This window comes from Indicator indicator, chromosome 25, assembly GCF_027791375.1.
Source record: "Indicator indicator isolate 239-I01 chromosome 25, UM_Iind_1.1, whole genome shotgun sequence".
Lineage (NCBI taxonomy): Eukaryota > Metazoa > Chordata > Aves > Piciformes > Indicatoridae > Indicator > Indicator indicator.
This window is the reverse complement of record NC_072034.1, coordinates 14272580-14299840: the sequence shown is the minus strand read 5'-3', so window position 1 is coordinate 14299840 and position 27261 is coordinate 14272580. Positions and strand designations below refer to the sequence as shown.

Genomic DNA, 27261 nt, shown 5'->3' with positions numbered 1-27261 from the left:
TTTTAAGTTAAATATTCTTTTGAAGGAAATGAGTCATCACATTACTTTGACTTTCATCAGCTGCAATTCTGTCTTTTAATCTTCTTAATTGCATGGTAGTAATTTGGGAGTTGCACATTGTGCAACAGTAACAGCAGCTGGATCTCTTCCTTATGTTGGGCTACGGGTTTCTCTTCCGATTGCCCACTAGATGTCATTGTTGTCCTTAATTACCGGTTCGATTTTGTGCTTGCCCTCTACTCTTTGGATAACTTTTTGTAATAATGTTTAGTATAGCTTTATACACATAACTGCAATAACTTAAATTTCCTACACAGTGGTAAGCTTCCACTTTCGAGGATATGTGTTAAAGATCTATAGAAACAGGAAAATGTATAATAAGCGTATTTGTCTTCTGGAGTTTCTCAGGCAATGTTTTTAGGCTTTTCATGCCAAACACAGAATTCTGTACATAATGTATTTATTTAAAAAGGCAATTTAAAATTAAACAAGTTGCTAGTATCTTTTATAGTGTATCAATGACTGTAATAAGTTGCATGAGAGCAGTAATTTTTATACATACCATATGCTCATATGCTTTTTTTACTTCGAAACTGAGTTGAAGATATGGTCAAGTTGTTTATGATGAGATGCAATACTCTGATGCTGTACAATACTAGTGACTAACTTTGTCACCACTATAGTGTTAAATATTGCTATCAATTTCATATTACCTGAACTGCTTGCTGCTCAGAATGTGTCTTAAATATTCCTTCAATCCTGAAGCTCTTTTTTTCCAGCTTCTCTGGCGCATAGACAGGTTATTAAAGCAGTGTGAACTGTTACGAGCTCCTTAGAGAAATCTGCTTAATTATACAATGATTCCATTGGCTTCAGGACTGATTAACTGGGTGGAAAATCCAGCTAAATAATTTTGTATTTTTCTATGGACACTTGCCCAGCTCATAGTGTCTAATGAAAGTCCTGTGATGCCTCCATGTGTTCTTTTCCTAATGGTCCAATTTTCAAAACAATGCAATGCACAGTTCTCTCCCTAATATGAGACTAGTTTTAGTTTGTGGTCTACTATGTAGGTATGCTCTTTTTAGAGTTAAAATTTGGTGCTTTTCCCTTTGAGAAATAAGTAACTTGTACCCCATCCTTTTGGGTGAGAGCAGCCATCGTGATCTGGCAGTAGTATTCCCTTGCTCAGCTGAAGGAATTACAGCTAAGTTTTGTGCAGTAAGCCTTCTCTGACTTATGTGCCTTTTTATCACAGCTGTCAACTTCCAGGCTTGGAATTCTTCCACATATTGGTGCAAACAATCTAGATGGACAAGCTAGTCTATAGAGGCATTTTTGGAACAGCATCCAGACTATTCAGTATGTGATTTCAGTTATTACACTTTCTCATAACCCACCACAAAGCATGCAAGTCAGGTGTTGGCTGCAAGAGATCTCTATTCTCTTCAAATAATGCTCACCTGCATGGTGCCTTACCGTTCAGGTAATCAGCAGTTTATTTTGCCCTAAAATAATTGTGTTTTGATACTAAGTGCAGGCAGGATTTCAGGTTGTATTCCTTCAGTAGTATCAATGGTTTCTGCTGTTGACCTGTAACATTGGGACTTTATGGGTGTCTTGCTGTCTAAGATCTTATGTTAGACAATTCTGCACCTTTAGGTTTAAAAGACACTCTGGGAAGATTTGGGTCAGACTTTCTGAAAACAAAATGCAGAATGGTTTGGTTTGGAAGGGCCATTAAAGATCATCCTTGGCATGTGGTTTAATGGCCACAGTGGTGTTAGGTCCACAGTTGAACTTGATCTTAGAGGTCTTTTCCAACTGAAACAATTCTATGATCTAGTTCCACCCCCTCTGCCATGGCTGCCCATGGTTGCTCTAGGCCCCTTCCAATCTGGCCTTGAACACTTGCAGGGTTGGAAAATAGTTGCGTATTTCCCACATTAGTTCATATTGAGAAGCTGCTGATGTTTAATCCTCAGGTTAAAGTTGCTTTAAGAGACAGAACCCCTCCTGAAAGAGGAAAAGTCTTTTGTTCTGCTGTGCCCTGTAGAGGACTCAGCAACAGAATGTCAGGACTCAGCAACAGAATGTCACATACATATCTTAACCTGTAACTAGGTAAGACACTGCTAAATAGATATTATTTCCTTCCTGTTCCACTAGGAGCTAGTTATTCCAGCATGTTTTTTCATTCATTTTTTTGTGCAGTTCAGAAAAAAAATGGCAAGACTTGTGATAGGACTGAATCATTGCTAGTGCGTGGCATTACTATGTGTACTTTGCTTTTCAAATTGCATAAAGGTAGTAATAATCCACATGGCAGTGCTGCTGGAACAGGGGAACTCCTGTGGTTAACATCCTGTTTAAGCATATAATGCTCCAGCACTGGATGGAAAGCCCTTATGTAGGAAAGACTGTCACTGGAGGTCCTGTGTAGCAGCCTTTGCATCAAGGAATGATACTAAATATTAAATGCTTTAGAAGAGGCCTGGTTTAATTTGGTTGCTGTATGCTTTCTTCCTGGCCCAAGAACCTGCTTGGGCCACACCTTTCCAGCAAGGTGTGGTTCTGAAGATGACTTCGAAGACGTGAGTTAAAGCCCTGTCATCTTCATATGTCTTTGCTGGCAACAGTGAGAATCCTGTGTTTCTGGGGGGTTTTGTCTTCTGTTACAGTTGCTGTTCAGTTGGTTTTCTAGCCCTTTTAGTCTCTCTTGTGTTCTGTACTGAGGTGCTCCAGAGCTGTTGATGGCACCACAGCCTCCCTGGTGGCTGGTGTTGTGACCAAGCACCACGGACAGGGCCATGTCCTCACCGCTTCAAGAGTCTGCTTGGGAGAGGGGAATTATCAGCCAGAAGTATGCCCTGCTGGGGATCTGTTCTGAGAGGTAGCTGAGGAAGTCTGACCCTATTGAGATCTCTTCATTCTTACAATGTGCAGTGGCTGTGGTGAAGAGGTTGGACTTCTATAGATGTTTTCAGAAGTTCAGTAGCTGGCAATTTCAACCTGCTTTCTGTGTGTGGAGAAAACTTACATACTGAGGAAGAAGGAGATGCTAACTTGTCATGAGACTGTTGTAAACTAATGAAGCAAGAAAACGTACTGCCTCGAGTCTCTGATCAAACATCTCTAAGGTGCATTTTAAACTGCTTTCCTCTGAAGACAGAGTACTGAGTTGTTACTGCTTTATTTAGATTCCTGACTAGGCTCTATGTACTTCTGTTAAAAACCATTCCTCTCTGCTTCTTCTATGTAGATAAAGATGTATTTGTGACCCCTAGTTATTCCTTGAGTTCAGAATGTCAATTAAAAATATTTGGTCTATTTTCTGAAAAGTACATTTGATCATAAGAACAGATGAAGCGAGCTTTAGTTTTACAGAATTTCAAATTATAATATTTTTTTTGTTGGATGCTCTGCAGATGATGTCATCATACGAGCTCATTCACTGATTGCTGTTCTACTAGTTGGGTATGGATTTAGTTCATGAGGATGCACAGCACCTGTTCCTTACATCTAAAATTTACTAGTACTGGAACCCTGCAGAGCAGAGGAGTAGAATGATTGAGGTCAAGAGTTGGAGTCACATTTAGGAAGCTGGATTATTTCCATTTGGTGCAGTTGGTACTCGCTCCACATTTCCACCTTCAGCAGAAAGGATATTTTGTTAGTCGCCAGCTAGGAGGTTCACATAAACCCCTCCGAAAAAGAAAGGCTAACGACATAACATCACTGTTCCCTGCTGGTGTTAGTATCACAGTCTAGATATAACCTGCTTATTATTGTTATCCTTATGGAAATAATTAGTATGTGCTTCAAACTGTGGAGACTCTAAACAGGATTGCAGTTTTGCTGCTTTTTATCCTCTGGAATAGTAGCACATTGGAATGGAACATACTGTGAAATCTTAAGAAATGCGGTTATTGAAATAGCCTCATTACAAATAGAGATCTGTGTTGCATTCAGAAGAATTCTGAATAATGGGAGATTTTTTGGTCCACACAAAATCATTGAGCATTTATATTTTACCTTTCTCCAAAGTGGTGTTTTAAGATAAAGGCATGCCTCTTCTGTTGGATCCTACAGTAAAAAGAGGAAAACTAAAGACTGGATTTGTGCTATGGCCTCTGCTGCATGTAGAATGTGGTTTTTTTTTCATTTTGTTTTGTATCCCAACATTCAAAAAACAAATCTATGAAGGAACCTTTTCTTGCCACAGAGGGACAGAATTAGGCAAGGGTATTTTTAATACTGTCAGTCTGACTACCTTCAGAAGCAGAGGAAAAGCCTTGTGAAAGAAAGTGGCAACAGCTCCATGGAAGGAAAAAACTTGATGAAGTACAGAACTTCTCTCAAGGGAACTCAGTATTTAGAGGCTAGGAACTGATCGAAGTGCAAGATTTTGCATATGTGAAAGCCTCAACTGCAATTATAGTCCTTTTCATGATTATTCTAACTAAATTTTACCATGGAAAAGGAATTAGAAAATGTGTATGACTTTTTCATGTAAAAGTGAAAGAACTTCCACTGCCACTGAGAAAAGGCAGGGTAATTTACTAATCCATCTGACACTAGTCATTGATACTATGCTGTGTAATACCTGGTTTATAGTGCATTTGGTTATGTGGTTTCATCTCTCTGTCCATGAAGTCCTAGCAGGAGGATTTCAAGTGCTTTCTTAAAGCTTTTTGTGTGTTTAAGAAGTAAAATATATTTCTTCTTAATCTGAAGTTTATCAATGCAAGGAAACTGTCCTGCAGTGTGGTGGGATAATTTTTCATATCCTTTAAGTGCAAACCTCCACCAGTGTATTTCCATAACAATACTATAAACCAATTCCAGTGTTTTCTGTGGCAGACAATACAGGTTGCAGGTAGTGCTCAGTGAGGAGGTAGACAAATATATTTGAAGTTTTATTTTTAGTATTCTTTAAAAAGTAGGAAAAGATGGATAGATTTGTGGCTGTTCAGCAAGTATAGAAGAGTACAGGAAACCAACTGCAAATTTGGATGAGTGTATTCTCCAGCACTCTTTGGAAGTAGGTAGGCTGCTAATATTGGAGGATAGTAATACTGTTGGTCTTCTTATAGGAAGACTAAGTAATTTGGTTTTCATTCTGTGCAGATGGTCTATGCCAATAAACCAGTATTCCAAGTCAGAATCTATTGTGGGTTGTGTCCAGTTTATACCTAACAAACTGAAACTTAAAATCATGATGTTCATTGGTATTAGACAGTGAATGCTCAACATTTGTTTGAATTAATTAGTTCTGTCTAGAATTGTCTGGTTTACACTGTTCTAACTTGCATCTGCTTAAAAAACCCACACCTCAAACCCAAGATAAAGCACCAAACACACTTACGTATAAAGTTTTAGTTAAGCCAAAATAAAGCACTCTCCCTTCCAGTCCTTGAACTGAACGGTTCCCATTTACTCATTAGTTTATTATACTGACTCAACTTGGTAACATTTTTCAGAAAAGCTGTTTGTTTTCAGTGATGCTTTAATATTTATTAAAAGGCTATTAGATATTTCATATACTATGTATACTAATGTGGTGTTAAAATTCATTGCTTTATGGAATCCAGATTTCCTTATTGATCTCTGTGATTCTCTCCTGTACTACAGACTACCTGATGGTTTCAGGAGGCTTTTTGATTTTTGTAGTAGCTACCCAAAGTGGCAGAATATATCTGTGAAAGATTGATGGTTTTCCATGATAGTTTCTCACCTTCTTTATGTCCCTGAAAGATTTGTTTAAGGAAGACTTGAATAATGAAGAGCAGAGTAGTTCATTTACTAGTCCTAAATAGAAGAAATGAAGAATCTTTCATTTGCAAGAAGTTTTTTTTATGAAGGGATTATATATATGTGGTAAATTCTGTGAGACCAGAGCCTCTGGGTTTTCTTTTTTTGCATGTTTGCAAAATTTCTAGCTAGAGCTGTGGAAGAGTCTTCTTTTTAATTTTTTTTTTTTTAACTTTACCAACTTTTGCGGCTGATTTCCACCCCCACCCTTGGGGCTTCTGGCTTCTGTGAAAGCATTTTATGTAGCCCTTAACCTTTAGTGCTACATATAGCATCTCTTGCTTTCTTTTAAACTATGTCTTTTTTTCTTTTTAATGCCTGTATAGAGCGGAGATGCTGATCTGTCACTTGGATAGCATTACCAAATTTTTGGAGCTCCTAGAGAGATCAATCGAATGTCTCTATTTTCTAGCTGGTAGGAATTGGTCCAAATATGTGTATTTAGGTACCATAGATCCTATATATTTAAAACAGTATTCTGCCTACCCTTCTCTCCCTGAGATTGAAGTTGTAATCACTTATGTGCTATCGGGCTGAAGGGAAAAAAGCATGTTTTTCTTTTACATGCCCAAAATGTAGTGAAAATCCCTGTGGACAGTTGTGTTTACAAGGGTAACTGTCTGCATTCAATTGTGGGTTATAAAAGTGCTTGCTTGAATAAATACACTGAGCTATCAGACAGAACAACCAATAGTTCACTGGACTAATTGACCTTGTCAGTAGAATAGAAACACTTGCAAATAAAATTCCCATTGCCAGTGAAGTTGCAACTGAAAACCCCTGAAGAAACAGTGTATATCCTCTAACTATCTTGGAATGCAGTGATTCAGGCAATAGACGTGTGGTGGTAGGGGGGTAGGAGGGGGAAATCATTAGCTAAGATAGTTTTATATACCAGCATTTTGCTTTTGTAGCATGAGGTTATGTGTGTTCCTAAAATCATTAAGTCCTTCACTTTCCATATTCAAAGTAATGTTTTCTAACAATTGCTATTACTTTTACCCATATCTCAGGTCCCCATGTATTTGTTTTGCTGGTCAGCTTTTATTATAACCTACCCTTGCCCAGAAAAGGCAAAGATGCTTGGTTAGTAACCACTGCCTGCTGTAATGAGGGCAGAGTGTGTTTGTTGTCCTACAGCAATGGTTGACTCACGTGAATGCCAGTGTCTATAACCACAGATACAGGGGCAGTTTATCTTTCTGTGAGTATATTCAGATTATATTACACTGGAAAAGTATTACAGCAAATAACAGAGTATCTGGTCTTCTAATCAAAAGCATGATGGAACTGTTTTGCTTTACCTGTGATGAGTCATGTAGTTTATTTTTAAAAAGCAAAATATTTCACTCCTGAAATAAGCTTTCATGAATGAATTAGTCATATATCAGACACTTCCTTTTAGAAAGTTGGATAATGTCACACAGGTGGATGTAGTATTAAAGAAAAAAAAAGGAAGCAGTGAAAGACATAACAGGCTTCACTGTGTCCTATAAAAACATGATTTTATTTTGGTTAGAAAACAAAACAGGAAAAATGGCATGTGGAAAAAAGTCTGAAAAACAGTCTAGTTAGCTGCTAAATAAACTTCAGAGATGAAAGTATAAAAAAACAACTAAGAATTGTAAAGGCGGGGGGAATAGTGTATTTCACCTTAAGTAAAGGACAATGTGTAGTAAGGGATTTTGTGGTTTTACAGCTCGATGCATGTGTTTGAAAGCTGTTCTCTCAGCAACGTGGGTGGCAGGTTATGCTACCATATAATGTATTGTAGTTGGCTCTCCACACTTGTCAGGGTTAGCGTTCAACCATTCGGAAAATTTTCCCATTGTTCTATCATGTGAACCAAGACTAGTGTTGAATTCCCAATAACCTTCTGCAGGAAAAAGAGGTTTAATTAGAAAGTTTGAAATTTGATTACTTCTGGTATTGTCTTAATGTACTTCTCTCTCAGTTTAGATGCTTATCTAGAATTGCAATTTTTTAAAATATTTTTTATTTTTTTTAAATTTAATTTTTTTGCTCAGAAAGATGAAAAACAAACTTAACACTGTACTGCAGTTGCTTCAGCACTTTTAAAAGAAAACTTGTATACTCAATTCTGTCTTTCTGCAGCATTAACACTCTATTTCCATCTTAAACATGTTTGCTTTTAGATGGATCATAGCTTTTGGCAGCTACTGCATTTTCAGCAAATAATACTGTTTCTAGTAAGAGTTGCAAAAAAAAACTTTGTGTGAGGTCCTTGTAAACTGAACCTTGGGAACGTTATGTTATTTCTGTATTTTCCCTTCTTTTGTGCTTCTTCTGTTTGTGTCATGGTTATAAATTATATTGTTTGAACTAGAGAATTAAAAACATTTTATTTTGTGATTCCTGTAATTTAAAAAAAGGGAATGTTTGTTTTATGTCTTGTGTTTTTTTGGGTTTTTTCTTTTTACCTGTTATTTCAGCGGCTGGCACACAGAAATAAGCAATTATGGTATTGAGATTTCATTGTGCCAGCACCTCCAGGGCATAATCCAAAAAAACCCAGCAAAATCGCCTGCTGGGTTGTATGCAGTATGCTTGTGTGAACATCAGTGTCTGCTGTTCACACATAATTTTTTACTGAAAGTTCCTGTTGGAATAAAGGTTCTGTGTTTGGAGAGTGCATTGGGATATTTGTTGGTCAATGGTTTTTCAAAGTTTGCAGAGATTTCTTATTACAGTTTCCCAAAGTAGGCTCACTAGATGCTACTTGTGGGTGATCACTAATGCTTGAGAAGCAGAGATTGGGTTTTGGCAACATTAAAACCATATCAAGAGCGAGCTTGATGAACTTCTCTTTGCTTGAAGACTGAACACGGGATTGAGGAATAAGGTGGGTGGCTGGTGGGGAAGGTGACAGCATGACAGAAGAGATTCAAATACTTAGTTGCACTACTTCAATATTTTAACCCTTTTCCTTCCTTCCCCTTGCCCTCTGTTCCCCTCCTTTTTAGTGCAAACATTTGTGTAGTCAATGCTTTAGAACAAGACAAGTGCATACAGCACTACAGCTTCTGTAGGGTTTCAGCTGCAGGCTCATCTAGAATATCTTCACGCTGCTCCATCAGAATGGCCTCCTCATTTTGGCATTCATTTTAATTGTAGTTTACCAAACATTGGTAATACTATTCACTTGCAAACTGTAGCATGTAGCGTTGACTTTTTCATCTGTTTGTAATCTGTCTGCACTTGGGCATTTTGCTGGAGACCTTAACAGGCAAAGTGTTAAACACGGGGACGTAGGTTACAGATTTCTACTAGATTCGTAGAAGTGAAGAGAAAAGGAAATGATTCTAAACCAGATTATAAGGTTCAAGCTAGGTAAGTGGGATAGTTTACCTTGATATTCAAGATAATTATCTATCTGACCTCTGACTGAATAAACACTGCTAAAGGCCTTCTGCTGGTATAATTGCCAGTGGCCAATGATGTCAGTGTGTATTTGCCAGTATAGCAATTACAGATTTTGTTATTTGTATTAAAAAAACCCAAAAATAATAAAACCCCAAACAAAACACCGCATAAAAAGCACGAGACTGACTTTGTGTGTGGATTTTAGCATTTTTATTCCTCTGCTCCCAACTACTTAAGACCATGTCATGTAGCCACAGAATTATATGCATGTGTGTCTGTCCTTCACTGAAGTAACTGCAGTAGTGTCTGCCTTTTAACTGGTATCAACATGTTAATGGACTACTTCTATGCTTTAGTTTATCCTAATTTCTTTTTCAAATGAAAGCATAATGTTTTTCCATGTGAGTATGGTCTTGTATTTTAAACAGCTATTTTGAAGTAAACTTCACAAGTTTATATTGCTGTTTTTATAACTTCTCATGAACAAATATGCTACAGTCCATCAAAGAAATCAGGTAGTTTGTTTGAGCCTAGAATTAGTATTTTGATTATCAACAAGGGGAATGCCAAGCACTCTGAATGTCTGTACAGTGTTAACTCTTGTAACATCTTGTATCTCTTTTAGGTTTCCTTATAAAGATTTGAAGGGAAGTTTCTACTAACAGTTTTAGTTGATTGTGTTCCTGAGGGGAAATTGATCTGTGATTATCCTTTTTTTTTTTTTTTTTTCCTTGGGTGTTTGAAGAGGCTCCTGGTTATGTGAGATTTCAAGGCTTGAGCTAAGAAATACTGAAAATCTTTTTCTTTGTTTGCCTGCTGTATTATTTATTGGCTTTTGGGGAAGTGTGAAAAGAAATTATGAGTATTCTGGGAGGAATCCAGACACCTGACATTACGAGTTACCTAACAGTGCAAGATGATGGATGCTATTGGAGGAACTATCTGGAACAAGGGACTGTTTAATCTCTATAGAGCAGCATGCCAGGGAGAAGGTCTTGAAGTGCTTTCTGATATGAGCAGGCTTGTATTTGAAATAATGTTTTTCTGTAGAAAAAGGCCCAGGAAATAGGTAAATAGTCCTTAAAGACCTCCTCCCACCATTCTACAACAATGCTTTTTCCCATTCTTGAAGTTCCCCAGAAGTGAGAAATCCAAAGTTATCTGCACTAGTTTTGGATCCCGTATGTAAAAGAACATTGTGGGAGTCCAAACCTGAGCACCAGCATCTTCTCAAAAGATTTAAAACAGTTTTTCTATGTCAAAGATGGTAGGATAGTAAGACAATTCTCACTCGTTCTTGCTTTTTTTTTTTTTTCTTTCTGGAGAAGTTGTTAGCCAGTTGGGAATATCTTGCCATGGTGTTTGAGCTCTGTTTTTCCACAAACTGGATCAGGGTCGGGAGGATAAAGTCAGTGAATAATCAGCTTTGATTTACCTGTTTGTCTTCACAGACTTAATTACGGAAAGTAATCCTTAGAGATATGTTCAAGCAGTGAGAAGTGCTAAATATGTGCTGAAACATAGAATCAGAGATAGATTTTGATCCCTCTGAGTGGTACTACCAACACAGGATTAAAACCCTTTCAAGACAAAAGCCAGCACTTGACATTTAATTTGGGTTAATCATAAGAAAAGAGATAAAAGGAATTAGTCCTTTATAGGATACCTGAGAACTAAAAATCTTGTGCTGTCATCTCAGCTGGTGCTGGTCAACTGAGGAACCACACCTTGTTTTGTTTCACTTAAATTGGAGGCAACAGCACTGGGAACATCTTAACCACTCTTCTTTGACAGTTTTAACAGCAGAGTTGTGGGGGAGGAAGTGGCCCCTAGGTAGAAGAAATCAGGAGCAAATTAGTCCATGGTTATTATTTTTTGGCCTATGTGTGGCTTCAGTGTTGTCATTATTTGCATCCATATAAATTCAACCAGGTGTAACTATTGTAGACATTGCCTTGAGTAGCAAAGTTACCATGCTGCTACTAAGTAAGATTAAAACCAAACCAAACAACCCCACAAAACAAAAAAAACCCAAACCTCAAAACAACAACAACAAAAACCCCAAAACAAATCATCAGAATGCACTGGACAAGACATGCGTTTTTGGGCCAGAAAACAGAAAAAAACCCCAATAATCCAAAACAATAAAAAACACACCCAAACCTCCAAACAAATTACACCACAAAAACCCACCATCACCGAAAAAAAGCAAACCCAAAACCAAACCACCAACAAAAACCCAACAGCAGAAGCCAACCATAATTTCCATAAATTCCCAAGTAGTGTTAGCATGCATAAAGACTAGTATCTCTAAAAAAGGAAAAGCCAAACCTTTTTTTTAATAAAAGATAAGCAAATGTAGTTCATGTGGGTATGAGAGATGTTTATCATTGCAATCATCTTTTTTTTTTTTTTGAAGCTTAAAATTTTAGTGAAAGACTGAGATTAATCACAGTACTGAGTTATGGGAAGGAATGCTGTTCATGTGGCAATTTAAAGCAATCCTTGAGGTTCAGAAGAAAATGCTACCTGACAAGTGACAGCTGTCTAGAACAACTGCAGGGCTCTCGAGCAAAAGATTCAGTTCCTTCAGAGCTATCATCATGACCTTTCTAGAGTCCTCTCTAAAGTTATCACATTCCCTTGACTGCTAAAATGTTATTTTGGTCAGGGATCATGCCTGCTCAGAGCTTTGGGAATGCTGCTGGGTGGACAATGTCTACATCCTATTCTTTGCTAAATTTTCTGGGTACCAAGGGAAGGAAATATTGTTCTTTATCAAGTAGCACATGAAAACATTTCTATAGATCTGAAGTATAATTTATTTCTTTCTGAGGACTGTTCTCTGTCTTATTCTGTCATAAGATAACCAAGATCATGTATTTGAATTGCAAAAACTTTTCCCAGGATTTTCACGTTTTCTGTAGCAACACACAGAGAGGGTGGAATGAGAGTAAAAAATGTAGCTTATGTGCCTGGCTTGAGGGCCTGTGCTCTCTAGCTTTCTTCATCCAATTCCTAAACTAGGTTTATCTCACACTCCTATTGTATTTCAGAATGATTTCTAGAGTTTTATATTGCATGGTAAAGGAATGTTAATAAATAGTTTTTATTGAGGCTTTTATGAACACTGTTGTCAGTCAGTCCTTGAGTTGAACTATAAGAGCCTAGTCCCTAATACTTACCATGCTCCCTTTTGTTGGTCTTTTTTTTTTTTTTTCTTTCTTTCTTTCTTCCTTTTTTCCTCCCCCACCATATCTGGCAGAAGTCAGTCATCTGTGTATGACGGATTTTTCAGATAATTTCTGCTAGCAAATGCAGAAAATCCTAATTTGATTTTCCTATATTGAGAAGAGACAAATTGAGATTTCTTACTTCTTAGCAAAGTGATGTTACTGAGGATAACTGGTAAGGCTAAATCAAATCTATTTTTTTTTCTCTTGTGAAAAGAGCTCCAGTTCCATACTGGGATAAATTATTTAGTAAAATTTTCAAGTAGGTTTCCTTCCATTTGAACAGATCTGTTGTGATTGTGATGCTCACTGTGTTTAATGGAGAGGTTTACATAAACTGGTTTTGGGTAGATCCAGCACTGCTGAGATATGACCTTCTGTGCTGGAATTATTTGACTTTGTTTATTTACAATGTCTGTCATGAGGAGACAAAGATTTAGTCACATAGCAGAATTAAATGAAGCAGAGGAGCATATGTACCAACAGGACTGTAAGATACATAGCATCACATATTTGTAGTCCAGTTCCATTAGTCTTCATATCTCTAAGCAGTAAGATGATATCCCAACAGCAGCTGTAGATTTAAGGCTTAAGAAGCCTATTGGTAAGCAAGTTTTCAATGTGATGCTTTTTTCTGTTTTGTTTTCCATTGCCCTTTCATTCTTCAGGAGAATACATAATGTAATTTTATTTTGGTTCTCATACAAAGAGCTGATATTCTTACATCTCTTGAATGTGGCATTAAGACTATTCAATGCTGCTGTATATATTGGATATGCTATTACAGTATGGTAGTCATTAGCCCAACATTGTATAGCTCCATCAGTATCTTTTTGAGCTATATGGTCTTTGAGTGAATGGTGGCTGGAGAAGTCTTTGACTCTGAGAAATAATCATAAAATAGAATTCATCTAGATTGAGAACAGAGTCTAGAGTCTGGCTTCAGCATTAAACAATGAAACAGCCTTGCATTTCTCTGGACACACTCACATATGAATAAGTGTAAAGCACAAGCAAAAGGAGAAAACTCTACTGCATTTGTTCTAGCTTGTTAAAGAAATTGTGTTTAGATATAAAATTAAATGCTTCCATCAGGCAACCTGATTCCAGCTTTGCAAATTTATGAAAGTGTATTCTGGCTCATACAAAACTACCCAGCTGAACTACTGACAGAGACACTCCTATTTCTTCTCTTTAAAGTTCAGTCATATGAAAATATATCTTTAGTAGAGACATGTTTATGAATTTGTGATCTTTCTCCGCTTTGTGTTTTTAAATTTACACAAATAGTTTTCACAACAGTCTCTTGCATTTATTTCCAGTGAGTAAATATTCTTTGAGTTTAGCATTACATCTGCTCTGGATCCTGTAAAACATTGCCCTGCTTTTGCTTACTGAAGTCTGGCATGCTCTAACCAACTGAGAAACATTAACAGTTTGTCAGGTTTTGCCCAATGTGCCTTTACTGGGTATCTACATCCACAGTCTTACTCAGATGCAAAAATGTTTTACTGGTTTGTATACTGTCCTGCTGCAGGATTGGGGGATTTATATAGTTTTAGGGCCTCTAATTTTAGGAGAGGTAACCCTCTTTCATTCTCTACTTCCTCAGAAGTTCCTGTGGAACTTTCACTTCCCCTTACAAAGCAGCAACTTGTCCTCTTGAATTTTTAATTTGGTAGCACTCGGTATAATTTATTGCAGTGTTTTTCTAACAAAGTCACTCAAACTTGTTCTTGTTTTGAGTGTAACAGATAAAATGTGAGAGCTGTGCCATTTTGTGGGCCCGTCTTCTGGAAGATTATCAGAAATCTGGTTCAATGGGTAGTCAGAGCCCTTTTGAGTGGGGGGAATGTTTCTTTTGGTTTAGATATACAGCTATAAAGGGTCCTAGAAAGCTAGCAGCTGTCTACTTCTACTGTTGATTTTATATTTTTTTATATCTCATGATATTCTCTTGTTTGTTTGTTTCCCATATTAAGTGTTCTAGCATTCTGTAGGATGCAAAGAGCAAGGCCTGAAATGCAATCACTAGCTTATCTCTGAAAAGTTATTCAAGATACTTTGATATAGATTTAATTCAGTACAGCTAGTTTTCAGACACTTAAATCTTTACTATTCATTGCATAATCAGATTTTTTTTCAAATACTTTCTTTGTATAATTTAACTGTAGCTATGTCTAGACATATTTCCTGGATATGCCTAAACAATTCTGAAGGTAAATTATGAGCTGCCTTTTTTTGCGCTTTCACACAAACATAATACCATTCCATCATATACATTGGAATAAATGGAAACTGCAGACACTGCAGGTAAAGTTTTCATCCGTTTTGCAGACCCTTGCACCTTTGTAGAATTGGTTATTTCCCTGTAGTATTTTCTGTCATTTAACTTAGATTTGCAATGAATTTATGCAGTGCATCCATACAATCCATTTATATTGTTCGTTCTTGTAGTTCTGGTTCAGAAATATTGATAGGGCCTTTTTCTTTGTGCTCTTCTATCTCCTGATTTCTGATGTCTTAATTCTGTTTGCATTAAGGTCATCTTGTATAAGGCCCTCTCTTAACAACTATTGCAGGATTTTCTTTTAAAGCACTTGTTTCTCTGCCCTCAGGAAATTCTGCTTATTCTCCCCTTTCCTGTAGGATTCCATGGTGTTCTGTTGCCTTTCATGAAGGGCAGCTGCCAGTATTAGCGCTTTGTCCTGTTCTTTGGTCAGCAGTCCCCTTTGCAGTCACCTGAACTTCAGAGAGTTCTTCATGTGTTTTCAGACTCTTTGCTGTACTGCATTCCACTGTTCTTGTTCAATCTGTTTTCTGTTTTTTGTATAGCTGCCTGGTCTTCTGCTCTTCTTTCACTTGCTGCCATCCTCTGTGGTTTCCCCTAACTCTTCAGTAGATGACTGAAGTGCTGCTATCTTCCCTGAGAGCAGCCTGACTCACCTGAGAATTGTAGGAGACAATGTCCTTATTTTGGATGGAAGCTGCTTTGAAATGGAAACAAGGGTTTTGGATCTTAGTACAGGAACTGAAAAATCTTGGGGCTTTTCAGTGTCTTTGGAGATTGAGGAGAAACTCAGTCATGACTAAGATAAAAATATACATAAAAATGCTAGCAATGTGTCATCTCCAGTAATTTTTAAGAACTTTATGCCTTCTTTGTTATGAAAACTTTAGTGCACATAGTTAACTAGATGGTTATTTGGATAATTTTGCAACTATTTTGTGTTGTGACTACAAAGTTTGAATGTAGACAGCACCATTTGTTGGGGTGAACTTGGGAAACTGTAGGAGTTTTTGTTTTGTTCTATTTGACACTTTGTAAGTAGTATCCCTCTGTGTGGTGGTTTTTGGTTTTTTCCTGTCCTCTGATCAGGTAAAAGTTACATGAAGAATTTTCAAGAAAAGTTGTATGAATCGCATTTCCCACCTTTATGCCATCATTTGCTCCATTTTTATAACAGCTGATCCTTCAAACATGATTTTTAGAGAACCCTCTAGCTCTATTCTGTACTGCTGCATGGCATACCAAAGATGACTTGTATCAGTTGGTCATCATCTGCAGGCTCCTGCTAAATAGGATACTTAACTCTTACTTTGTGTATATGGGGCCTTCTGCTTAGCTACTTTTCTGAGAAATGAAAAGCACATTGCAGTGAGGCAAGCTTTTATCTTTTGAGGTGTTTCCTAAAAGGTACAAAATGTCTGATTTCACTGAATTTTACTTCTTTCTAAATATATGGTGTTGGGTATATATGTTCAGTAATTTTTCATGGTGTATTTTAAAAACACAGAGTTTCTTTTCTGCCATCTGCATCTATAATACACAGAGATACTGATAATTTTAGTTGGATAGTACCTTGGTTTTTAGAACAACAATAATAAATTCCCTCATCCTTCTTTCAGAGTGCCAGAATTTTGGGATGTTTAAAGACTTGCAGCAAACCAAAGACACAGTGTGTTCCAATAGGTCTGCAACTTAGACTCAAACAACTTAGGTATCAGAACGAGGCAGACTGAAGCAGAAAGTTTGTTTTGGGCTGCATTACCTATTTTTGACACTTTCAGCCAGGCTACCACATCAGAGCATAAGCTCAAGAATTACTTTTATTTTTTTGGTTGCTTTTTCAGCTTCAGCATACTGTTTGCCAAGCTCAAGGGAAGTAACTGATACTGACGTTGGAGCCAAATCCCTGTAGGTCTGAAGGATTTTCCCTGATACCAGGAGCCTTCTCAAAGTTTGATAGCAGTGCACCTGCAAAGGTATGGCATTCCTATCTATTGTGACAGCTGGTTCATGAGACACAGGGCCCAACAGGAGAATGCTAATGAGCTTAGGAAGTGTGCCTTCTCATCCACCACTCTTGACTGATTATTAAAGGAATTACAAAGCCCTTTTTTCATTAAATCAGAGGTCCAAAATATCACAACTGTTGCAAGTAATTTCAGTTGGAGGCAGTATTTCTTCTGTAACAACAGGTTCATCTTGAGATGGCATCTCTTAGCTGAAACCAAACTCAGCTTAGATGACTTCCTGCTGTGGGTTAAAGGCTCACTTTGGAGTTTTAGAGCATATTTCCACACATGCACATAGGAAACACCATGGTAGACTGTGGTGTCACTACTTGCTGTTTTGAGCACTCTGCTTTCTGAAGGGACAGGGAGAAGGTTTTGTATTTTAAGTTCCCATGGACTGGATGGCTGCCACTTAAAACACACAGACAGGCAGTCCTTCTCCAGTGAGTTTTCATTTATGCCTGTGTCAAGAATAAACTCTATTATATGGTAGTTCAAGTCATCTTGCTCAACCGAAAAATGAGATTTTAAAGATACAGGGCTTGAGAGCAAACTCTCCAAGCCTACTTAACATTTCTTCAGCTTCTCTGAAATATTATCTACATCTTGAGACATATTTTTGTAATTAATTTTGAGCTGCCTGTGCATCGTCATCCCTCACAGAACGTACTAAAAAAAGTGCATATGGCACAACAAATGTGAAGTGTTCCCTTCTTTCTAGTGAATTCCCTAGCAAACCATTTGTGACAAATTGCTGATGGTTTCTGCAGATACAATTTCTAGAACGAAGGAAGAGTTACAATTAAGACCACTTTGGCTGACAGATCCACAGTAGTCGATCGCTTGGCAGGCTATTTGTGTCTCGGGCTGCATGTACCTGATTGTGTAAGTTACTGGCCAGCACTGGGAGCAGATGCAGCAGGATGTGATGGGCAGGGTTGTGGTTGCTTAAGGACCATGGACAGGGGACCCTTCATGTGTCCAGTCCATCCCTGTATCAACCTGTGGGGCTTCCACCAAAGTCACTTCAGCTGGCAGGAGATTTATGTGGATAGTTCAGCACAGTCTTGATCCTTTTGCAGGCAACAGTGCTTAGGATTCTTTACCACCTGATACTCTGGAAACAACTGTTCTTCCAATGAGTCTGTCATAAAACTCTTGGTGTTCCACAGCACGTGCAGTTGTACCCTATTTTCTCCCATTTGATGAGTCTTAACATTAATACTTATTCACCAGTCACTTTACTCACATCTAAGATTTAAACATGCAAGTTTCCAGTGATGCTTGCATAGAAGCATTATATTTTTAGTTCCAAGCATTACACTAGCTTCCAATTTAGTGGTTTCATGCTATTTACCAAGCATTGTGTTGTTAAATCTTCTGTGGTTTGAATCATTTTTGCACCTCAGTCCATTGCACTTGACAAGTTGTGAAAGCATTTAAAACTTGCCAATCATATTTTACATGATGAGATCCTCATAATGGGGGTAACGCTTTCGTAGCTGATTCCCCTTGTTCGTCAGAGCCTATAACTCTGGCTTTTAGATGCCTGCCTTTTACCAGCTCACAGTGTAAGATCATCAAGATGATGGTGAGCTTCATTTGCTTGACATAATAAAGCAGCGGTGTTGCATTTTCTAAAGAATATTGAATTTTTGCAAACTTTCTTGCCAATTCAACAGCTCAGAAATGAGTGCAATGAAGAGAAGCCATAGGTGATTCCGAACATGTAGAACAGCTTAGATGCACAAACTGAATTGGCACACATGATGCATTTGACTATGTATGAGGCCAAACTCAGGAAGATGTATTGAGACCTCATCTGTGCAGAATGAAGTCAAATTTAGTGTGCTCATGAAAATGGGGCCTGATGTATTTTGTAATTTTTTTCGTAGTGCTTCTCTGTTACGTTGAGCTGCATGAGCACTTTCCTAGCATATTTTCAGGGTCTAGTTGACCTCTATGCTACTTCTAGGCTCAGATATGTATTCTCTCACATATTTTGCTAATCTGTATCTGTAAAGTTACTTTTTCTAGCTTGGCTTGTATATTTAATTGTCTTTATTTTAATTGGATACAAATTCTCACCACCTGGGCATTGGTCAGTTTTTAGTGTTTTAATCTGGAGCAGAATAGTCTGAAGAAGGAAGTTGTATAAAACTTATTCTTCAGCTCATCTCATGTCTGCCCAAATCCACAGTTTAATCTTCCTGAGAGATGGACTGTGCTCTTCTAGACTCTTCAGAAACTGCTATTTGGAAGAATGGAAAACTTCTCTTACCTAATGGACTGAAGTTAGATTTCTTGACCGTTTAAGGAGGTGACTGATTAAGACCACAGAGCCACCTCCTTAGGTGGTCGTTGCTTCGTTAGAGCGAAGAAGTGTGCTTTTCACAGTGGGTCCTTTGAGCATGTTTCTGTGTTTCTTGTTAAGCTGCTAATGTGGTGTCCCTCCTTTGACTCACTTGGAACTTACAAAGTTTCTTTTGGACATGCTTCATTTTTCTGCTGGAACTGGTGCATCACTGCTATTAACTGGTTCTCTTCCTTCCTAAGTGAAGTGATGGCTGAAGCCCAAGCTCTGCTGCTTCGTGTGTTGACAGTTCCCATACTTGGAAATATGCAGAGGTCTACTGATTCTGAATCTTGGTAGTTATATGGTAGGGCATGGCAGCTGTGAAAAGAACTTAGGAAATAGAGCCAGCCTTTTTTTTCCGTGCCAGTTGTTGTGAAAATGTATTTGGAGAGCTGTAAAATAATGGCTAAACAGGGAAAAGCCTTTCCCATATTTTATCACTCATCTCTGAGAAGGTCTGTGAATTGATAAATACTTTTTTTTTTAATAGCATTTATTTCTTCTGGAACTTAGTTTTATAATCTTGTTCTGCTTGGAAGAATACATTAACTGAGAACACCTGCTTTGAAAAGCTTAGGGGTTTTATGTAACTATAGTAATAACAAGTTAAACACACAGGCAATTTTTTTTGTGAAGAAGAATCTAGATCTTTAAATTTCAAAGGTGGCTAAGACACTACAATAAAAAGGATCAGCTTTAACTGTTTTATGAGAAAAGTAGGAGGAGTAAAATCAAATGCTGTTATTTGGATCTAGTAGTACAGTTGATTAAATGGAACTGTGATGAAGTACTAACATCTCAGAATTGTGTTATATCATGCTGAAGCTGTGATGGCAGCAGTAATTATCAGTTTTCTGTTGGTACACGTGTGCCAAAAAGACCTTGCTTTCTTTAGAAGGAAGAAAACAGCCTGCTTTTCCTTCCCAATATATGCACAGGAGCTAACTCCCCTGATTATGTGAGCCTTGTCTAGCATATATTCTGGGATGTTTGTGATGACCCTGGATATGAAACTACTTAGTGGTTTGTTTGTTTGTTTTTTCCTTTCATAGAAAGATCTTCACAAAGATCTTCATAGGGCTACAAAGATCATGTATGGTTTCAAGGGTGGTGGTAGCCTACTGTAAATATAACAATCAGCAGGTTGGATTTATAAGTCTAGTAGAAGTAGGAGTTTTCAGTTATATGCTACTTTGAGGACACCACAGAATTTAAATGTTTTCTTTGTATGGAAAAGAGATCAGTATTCAATTTAAACAGGATTAAGTGGAATAGAAAAGCCTTCTTTGGATAAATGATTTCCAGCAACACCACTACAGGAAAAAAATGACTTCTAAAAGCTCTGGTCTTGTGTTCAGTCATCTCTCTGAAGTGTAGCCTCAAGTTGATTTTACTTTTTTTTTATGTCACTTACATCTTCTGTGGTATATCACCCATCAGTTGCAATAGCAGCCTTACCAAATGTATATGGAATCCTGTTGAAGCTCTGGACTATACAATGAAGTGAAGAGACAGGCCTATTAAATGGGCTGGAGAGGAGATTTCCATTAAGAAGATGATTTCTGCTTTGGCTTTCAAAATAACATAAATTCCTGGAGTGGGAGCATATGTCCATAGGCAAAGCTGTAGCGTGGAGACGACAGAAAAATAAGCAAGCAGTGGAGAAGAGATAGATAAGACTATATAATAGCAGCAAAGGACAAGTGAGTAATTTTTTTCCATTTCAATTTTTATCCCTTTGTTTCTTTATTTTTTGACTTTAATGCATTTGTTTACCAATTGTCACAAAAGTTGTAGTATCAAAAGAAAATATTAAAACCCAAACCCTAGGCTTGTAGTATATTGTATGTAAGATTAGTCTTGAACCACAGGAACTGATCTGAGTTACTGATACTGCACTTGCATTGACTCTCTCCTTGTTGTCCCTTTTTTGTTGTTTTTGGTTTTGTTTGGTTTGTTTGTTTTAAACTTTTCTGATAAAACATGTAACAGAAAAACTTAGTTTTTAATTTCACTCCAATTTCACTTCATTAGTTTCACCATATACCTGGTTTTTAAAACTTGCCTGGAAGCCAGTTAATCGTGACTGATTTTTAGTGACCACAGATAGAAGGGAAAAAAATATAGGAGGAAACTTGATCTGGTGTTTTCCATAGTGGACTTTTCCCGTACTGGGGTAAAACATATGTATGTATGTGTGTATGCAGTGGCTAGTGCTTTTAAAGAGCAGGACTGACAGCAAAGTGAGCTGAAATGGTAGAAAATACAGTATGTACTGCAGGTAGAGCTGGTAGTGCCACCTGTGCTTCAGGTTTTGTGACCCTTTCCATTTTGAGGCTTAACTCTTACTTACTTTATAACTTTTGCCAGAGTTCAGCTCAGACAGATTTTTCCATGTCAGATGTCTGCTTTGGGTTTAATTTTTTTTTTTTTTTGAAAGTTTCAGCCAAAGCAGTTTGGTTCCAAGAATAAGGCTAGTGAAAAGTATGCTATTTTGCTTGTGTGAGAATATTCTGGTGTCCTTCTTTGATGCTCCAGTGCCCCCAAGCTCTGAAGCAAGGATTTGAAATTTGGCATTAATTCAGCCTTTGTGTTGAGGATGTGTCTTTTGCCTCCCTGTAAAAATCCACCCAAATTTCCAGACCGGTTTACAAGGCTTTGAAAGATTGCCATATTGCATGGGCTTAATAGGAATTTCTTGAAACTTCACAGTAAGTTTCCTTTAGATTTTGTTCACACTGGGAATGCTCCAGGCAGAGTAGAGCTGCGTATTTCATCCTGCTTCTGGTAGGAATTGTTAAGGGCTGGATCTGGGTGCTGACATTGAGCTACGAGTGGGCAGCATTTTGTCTTGTACCGCCACTGCCTATTCCCATGTCCTATTCCTTCTCCCTGGTGAAGGATGTGGGCCCTCTGGAAAAAAACTGCCTCACTCATCTGAAAGAGCATGACAGATGTGGAGGGGAAGAATGTAGGAGCATATGTATGTGTCTGGTTTGTACCATTGCTTTGGTCACAGAAAATGTGTGTGTCATGCTGGCAAAATATTGCTTCCTCTTCTAGTAGATGCTCAGATAATAACTGTTAGATCTTATTGTAGTTAAGCTTCAGTAGCTGAATGGGTCTCAAGGTTTTAATCATTTTGCTGAACTATGTAGGCAGCAATTTATTAAAAAAAGTAAGACTCAAGAAATGTTGCAGTACAGTAATGTTATTTAAAGGGCAAAAATTATTTCATTCAAACTCAGACCTCTTGCACTAAATACACCATAGTACAGCCTCTGACTTTGTCACATGCTTGGTCCAAGAGGGAACTATTTGGTCAGAATGGGGAAAGGGCTCTATTCTGAGGATGAGCCCAGGATTTGTACAGGAAAGGCTGTGCATTCATCCACTAGAGAAGTTGGAACGTGGAGTAAGTGAAGCAGAGAGTTTAGGAATAAAGTTTTGTGGCTAGGACAGTTGAGCACTGCCTGATGAATTGTGTGCAGTCTGTGCTAAGTTGTGGTGTTTTGACATGATGCACTCCAATAACTGCTCCTAGGTGGCTGCTCGTACTGTGTGTTCCAGGGGCTGCTTTCAGAACCCTTAGCAGCATGCAGAAAAGCAGACAAGTATAACTGCAAGTGAGCTCAGTGGGAGCTAAACCTCATGTGAAATACTGTATGTTAATAAGGACAGTAAAAGGCAGGTTCAAAGTATGTGAAATTCAACATCTGGAACTAGGGAATATTTTAATCTAATTAACCTAATGCCTCAGTTGCCTGTTTTACAGATGTAGAAATTACTTGTCCTATTCCTGTAGAAAGGCTTGTGAAGAAATTGGTTGCCTTTAACAGAACTGAAAAATACTGTGCTATAAATCATATGACCACCCCTGGCTGATCAGAGATGAAACAAAGCACTGATAAATACATAATCAAAAGTAAAATTATCTTTAGTTTGTAGCTTTCCAATGCTTTCATTTATGACCCTAGTAATTCTCAAACTAAAATATGTGATTTTTCCTTGTGAATATGATAAACATCCAACTCCCTTTTGTACAAATAGTCTGATTTTTGCCGATCCGTTGGTAGCTGTTTTGGTTTGAGAGATGAAATCTACTTTACTCTTCTCAATTTCTTTCCCAGTAGAGCATGAAAACTTGAACTCTTTTGGATCTGTCTAAAACCAGTGATGTCAACTTAAAGAAAGTAATTCTTCTGACTGCTAATTAATCCATTTCATACTGATCCATGTACAAAAACCCCAATACCATGGCTCTGGAACTTACATTTTAAAATGCAAAATTTTGACTGGAAATTAGCAGTCAAAATTTGTAAGGTTTGAGAATAATACTGAAGTGCAAGCTTAACTAGCAATAACCTTTCATTACTGTAGCCACTTTACCATGGTACTAAGTGAATGAAATTACTGAGATCCTCATCCTTTCTGTTCACTGTGGAGATGGAAAGCATATTTGCTCAAGCTGGTGACTACTACCTCACCAGGATAAATTTCCTCTTTGTAAAGCCATCACAACAGTACTTTTATCCCTTTGTAAAGCCAATTATTACCTGAAGTTTCCTATGCAAAAAAAAGAAGTTTGCATAGGTTTTTTTTGAAAGGGACAAGGTTACAACAAATAAATTAACATGTGTTTGTGGAATCGTGCAGCTCCCAGTGTGAGAAGATTTGCTGCTATGGTTTAGTGAATTTACTACTTTGGAAATTACTTGTTGGAAAGCCTGAAGCAGTGGAGACCTCTGGGTTTTATTTTTCTAAGTTGGAGGTGTGAGAGGTGGTTTTGTCTCTTTAAACTCAAAGTAGTCATGAAACTTTTTTTTTCTTGTTTTTTTGGGTCGTTCCCTCAGGATGTTTGCTGCTTCTGAAACAGTAGATCTTAGATGAGTCTTTTGAATACTCCAGCAAAGGCAGGGCATTTGACAGGATGTTTGTCATGCAGTATTTTCAGGAGGAAGACAGGAATTATGAGCTGCTCAAAGCATAGATCTTCCTTAGAGGAACTCTGCTGCTAGGAACAGCAGTCTATTTGCTTAGCTGTGTGAAATCCACTTGCTTGTGGACAACTGTTTTGGGTTTTGTTGTTTGGGGGTTTTTTTTTTTTCTTCCCCCCCAAGACTTCCGCTTGCTTGTGTGCTCTTCCATATGTGTTTTGAGCTGTGCTTTGAAGTTGGATAGCTAGCTTTAAACAAAAGCTGTTACCACACTTCTGCGTAGTGTCTAGCTTGATTTCAGCATGCTGATGTGTCAGTGATGTGGTTTTGAATTAATGAAATGCAATTCTTTTGCTTGCTTTGACATTAGTTTCTGTAGGATTAAAACTAAAACCGAAAACTTGGGTTGTATAAAAGCCAAGTCAAAATGAACTTTAGAACCCTATTAAATGGCAGTGCAGTGATTATTAATTGGCCCGGCATGCATCTTGACATATAGGTGACTTGAAGTCTGTGAGTTATCCTGTATTTTTTCCTCCTGACATTTCCTTCCTTCCCCAGTCCCCCTTATAATCTGAGGAATTTATGAAAACCCAGACTTCATGTGGATTTAGTTTCTTACATAAATTATTCCAGCATATTTTAGTTCAGAGTGCCTAGATAAAATGTTTTAAGATGCATATTTTCTGCTATCTTTGAGCAGTGTACTTCAGTAACAAGATCCAAATAGTACTGCTTTGACTTCAGTGTAGAGTCCTCAATTTTGTTGTATTGGTTTTTAAAGTGGGTTTGGTTTGGTTTGATTTTGGTTGTGTGGGGGTTGTTTTGTTTTTTAAGGTTAAGGCACAAAATGAAGGGTGGATTCTAAAAGGCAAAAGCAAGCACAGCTCTAGTCAACCAAATTAACTTGTAGTAAATTACCTATGAGTATTCAACTGCAGGTATGTCAAATTAATTTGAAAAAGTGGCTACAATCTGATTTGCAAGACTCTGCTCTATTGAAGAGGTTTAATATGTGATCATTTCTGTTACATGTATTAACTGTTTCTGAATGTTTTGCTTTTTTGTCTTGTTTTTGGCAGCAACTTGAATTAGTGGAACCGAGTGGCTGGATTCATGTTCCTTTAACAGATACTCACAAGAAGCCTATTCGCACATTTATGATTCAGATTGCTGTTCTAGCTAATCACCAAAATGGAAGAGACACTCACATGAGACAAATCAAAGTGTACACCCCAGTGGAAGAGAGCTCTATTGGGAAGTTTCCTAGATGTACAACAATTGATTTCATGATGTATCGCTCCATAAGATGATAAAGGCTTTTTTTATGGCAGTATCGTTGCTTAAGTATTTGAATATTTACAGCAAGGTTCACTTCAATGTAATTATATCTGTTTATACTTTGTATGATTTTGAAATAAAGATAACCTTGTGTTGGAGTATATTTTGTAGTCTGTAACTTTGTGTTACTTTTGGAGTCTGCTTTTTTACCACGTGAGAGTAAAAAAAGAAAAACAACCCTGGACGATTTAAACAAACTTATTTGTACTGAGAATCAATAATTTATATATTTGGTTCGTTTCTGAGTGACTTCTCATTGTGATCATGGATGGAAATAATTTTGTGTATAATGTTACTTTTCATTCTTCCACCTATAAGTTGCTTTTTTTAAAAGAGCATTCTTCTTGAACAGACATGGTTTAAGACATTGCCAGTACTATTTTTCCATCATTGTTTGTTACCTTTCTGTATAGATTTTTTTTTTCTGCTTAATGACTAATGACTTTCTGCATGAATTTAGACTTCAATGTGAATTAGATCATAGAAGGTCTCAAGTTGGAAGGGATCATCAAGTCCAACTCCTTCCTTATTGCAGCACTATCTAAAACTAAACCATATGATTAAGAGCCTCATCCAGGTTCTCCTTGAACTCTTGACAGGGTTGGTGCTGTGATCGCTTTCCTGCGGAGCCTGTTTTAGGCACCAGCAATTCAAGGAAGATGGCAATGACATGAAGGAGAAAAACAATTTACCAAATTATTCACTATAGTAAATGTATTAATAGAGAGATGCTGAGGATAGGTCATCCAAACATGATAGCAGGAGAGTTAGGATTGCTCCAACATAATGCAATAACAATAGGAATGATTCTGATTTCTGCCCTGCCTCCACAAGCATCATTTTGGATCTTTAGAAAGCTATTCTCGCTTTTATAGATTTTTCTGATTAAGTCCTTTTAGTAGATATGAAGGTGCACAAGATTCTTTAAATATTAAGGCCACAACTGCACTTTATTCTTACATCAACAGCAGAGCCAGCCTGAAGTTGTACATTTCAGTATTTTCTCTACTTCATTGTCAGAAATTACCATCTCTATGGTTGACCCTCTTCAGATGCTCCCATGATTGTTAACTAAACTTCATCTGTGAAAGAGTCAGATCCTTGGTTGTTCCTTGGCCCTTTAAAATAAATATATTCATAGTATTTGGTGGAAGCAAGTAATCTGTGGTAAGACACTGGGAGTGAACAGTGAGTCATGATGATGAGGGTAGGAGTAGATTAAAAAGGAGAGTGCAACTAGTAACTCCTTTAGCTGCTGCTGACAAAATAATATATGACCATGCCTGAAAGGCAGTATAAAAATGCAAACTCATTGCTGTCTGTCCCCCTTGCTCTTTGATATTCAGTGGCCATTCAAAGTCAGTCTTAAATCTTTTCTTTGTTTCATAACAATTGTAGATAGGTTATATTGGCGTTTAACATCTGTGCAAGTATGTTTGGTTTTTAACATTTTTGGTGCTTAGTCACATAAGGTCACTGACTTTTAAATATTGAGATCCTAGAGGATTGTGTCTGAAAATCAAGCAAGTTTACTGCTTTTGCTTATTAATATAGCACTTGGTATTTGAATGGGGGTAAACAAGCTGGTCTGCCAATTCATTGTGGGAAGTTACTGCACATGTGTTTAGCTGCTACTTTTTTTTTTTTGATCATTTTTTTCAGACACACAATTGTCTGGGATTTTATCACTTGGAATAGCAATTTTATTTGACTAAGCACTGAAATTGTTGAGCATACAGGTTTTGCTTGTTCTTTCATTCCTGAAACTGGGTTTGTGAGCAGAATGGTCTTATAGTTCTAATTCAGTTACAGTTTCTATATTGCCTAGCCACATGCTTCTTTGGAAGATGTCAACAAGGCCTGTAAATTACAGTGGAACTGCTGGAGTGTGCTAGAG

At 37.5% G+C, this 27261-nt stretch overlaps 1 protein-coding gene across 2 annotated transcripts in view; it reads left to right on the top strand.

Annotated features, from left to right (window-relative positions):
- ANAPC10 (anaphase promoting complex subunit 10) overlaps positions 1-25337 on the top strand; it is a 30950-nt gene extending 5613 nt beyond the window's left edge. For both annotated transcript variants that reach the window (XM_054392334.1, XM_054392335.1), the window contains one exon: positions 25106-25337. In XM_054392334.1, the coding sequence (XP_054248309.1) occupies positions 25106-25336 (231 nt within the window). In that variant the 3' untranslated portion in view covers position 25337. The remainder of the gene's footprint in view (positions 1-25105) is intronic.
- The last annotated feature ends 1924 nt before the right edge of the window (positions 25338-27261 follow it).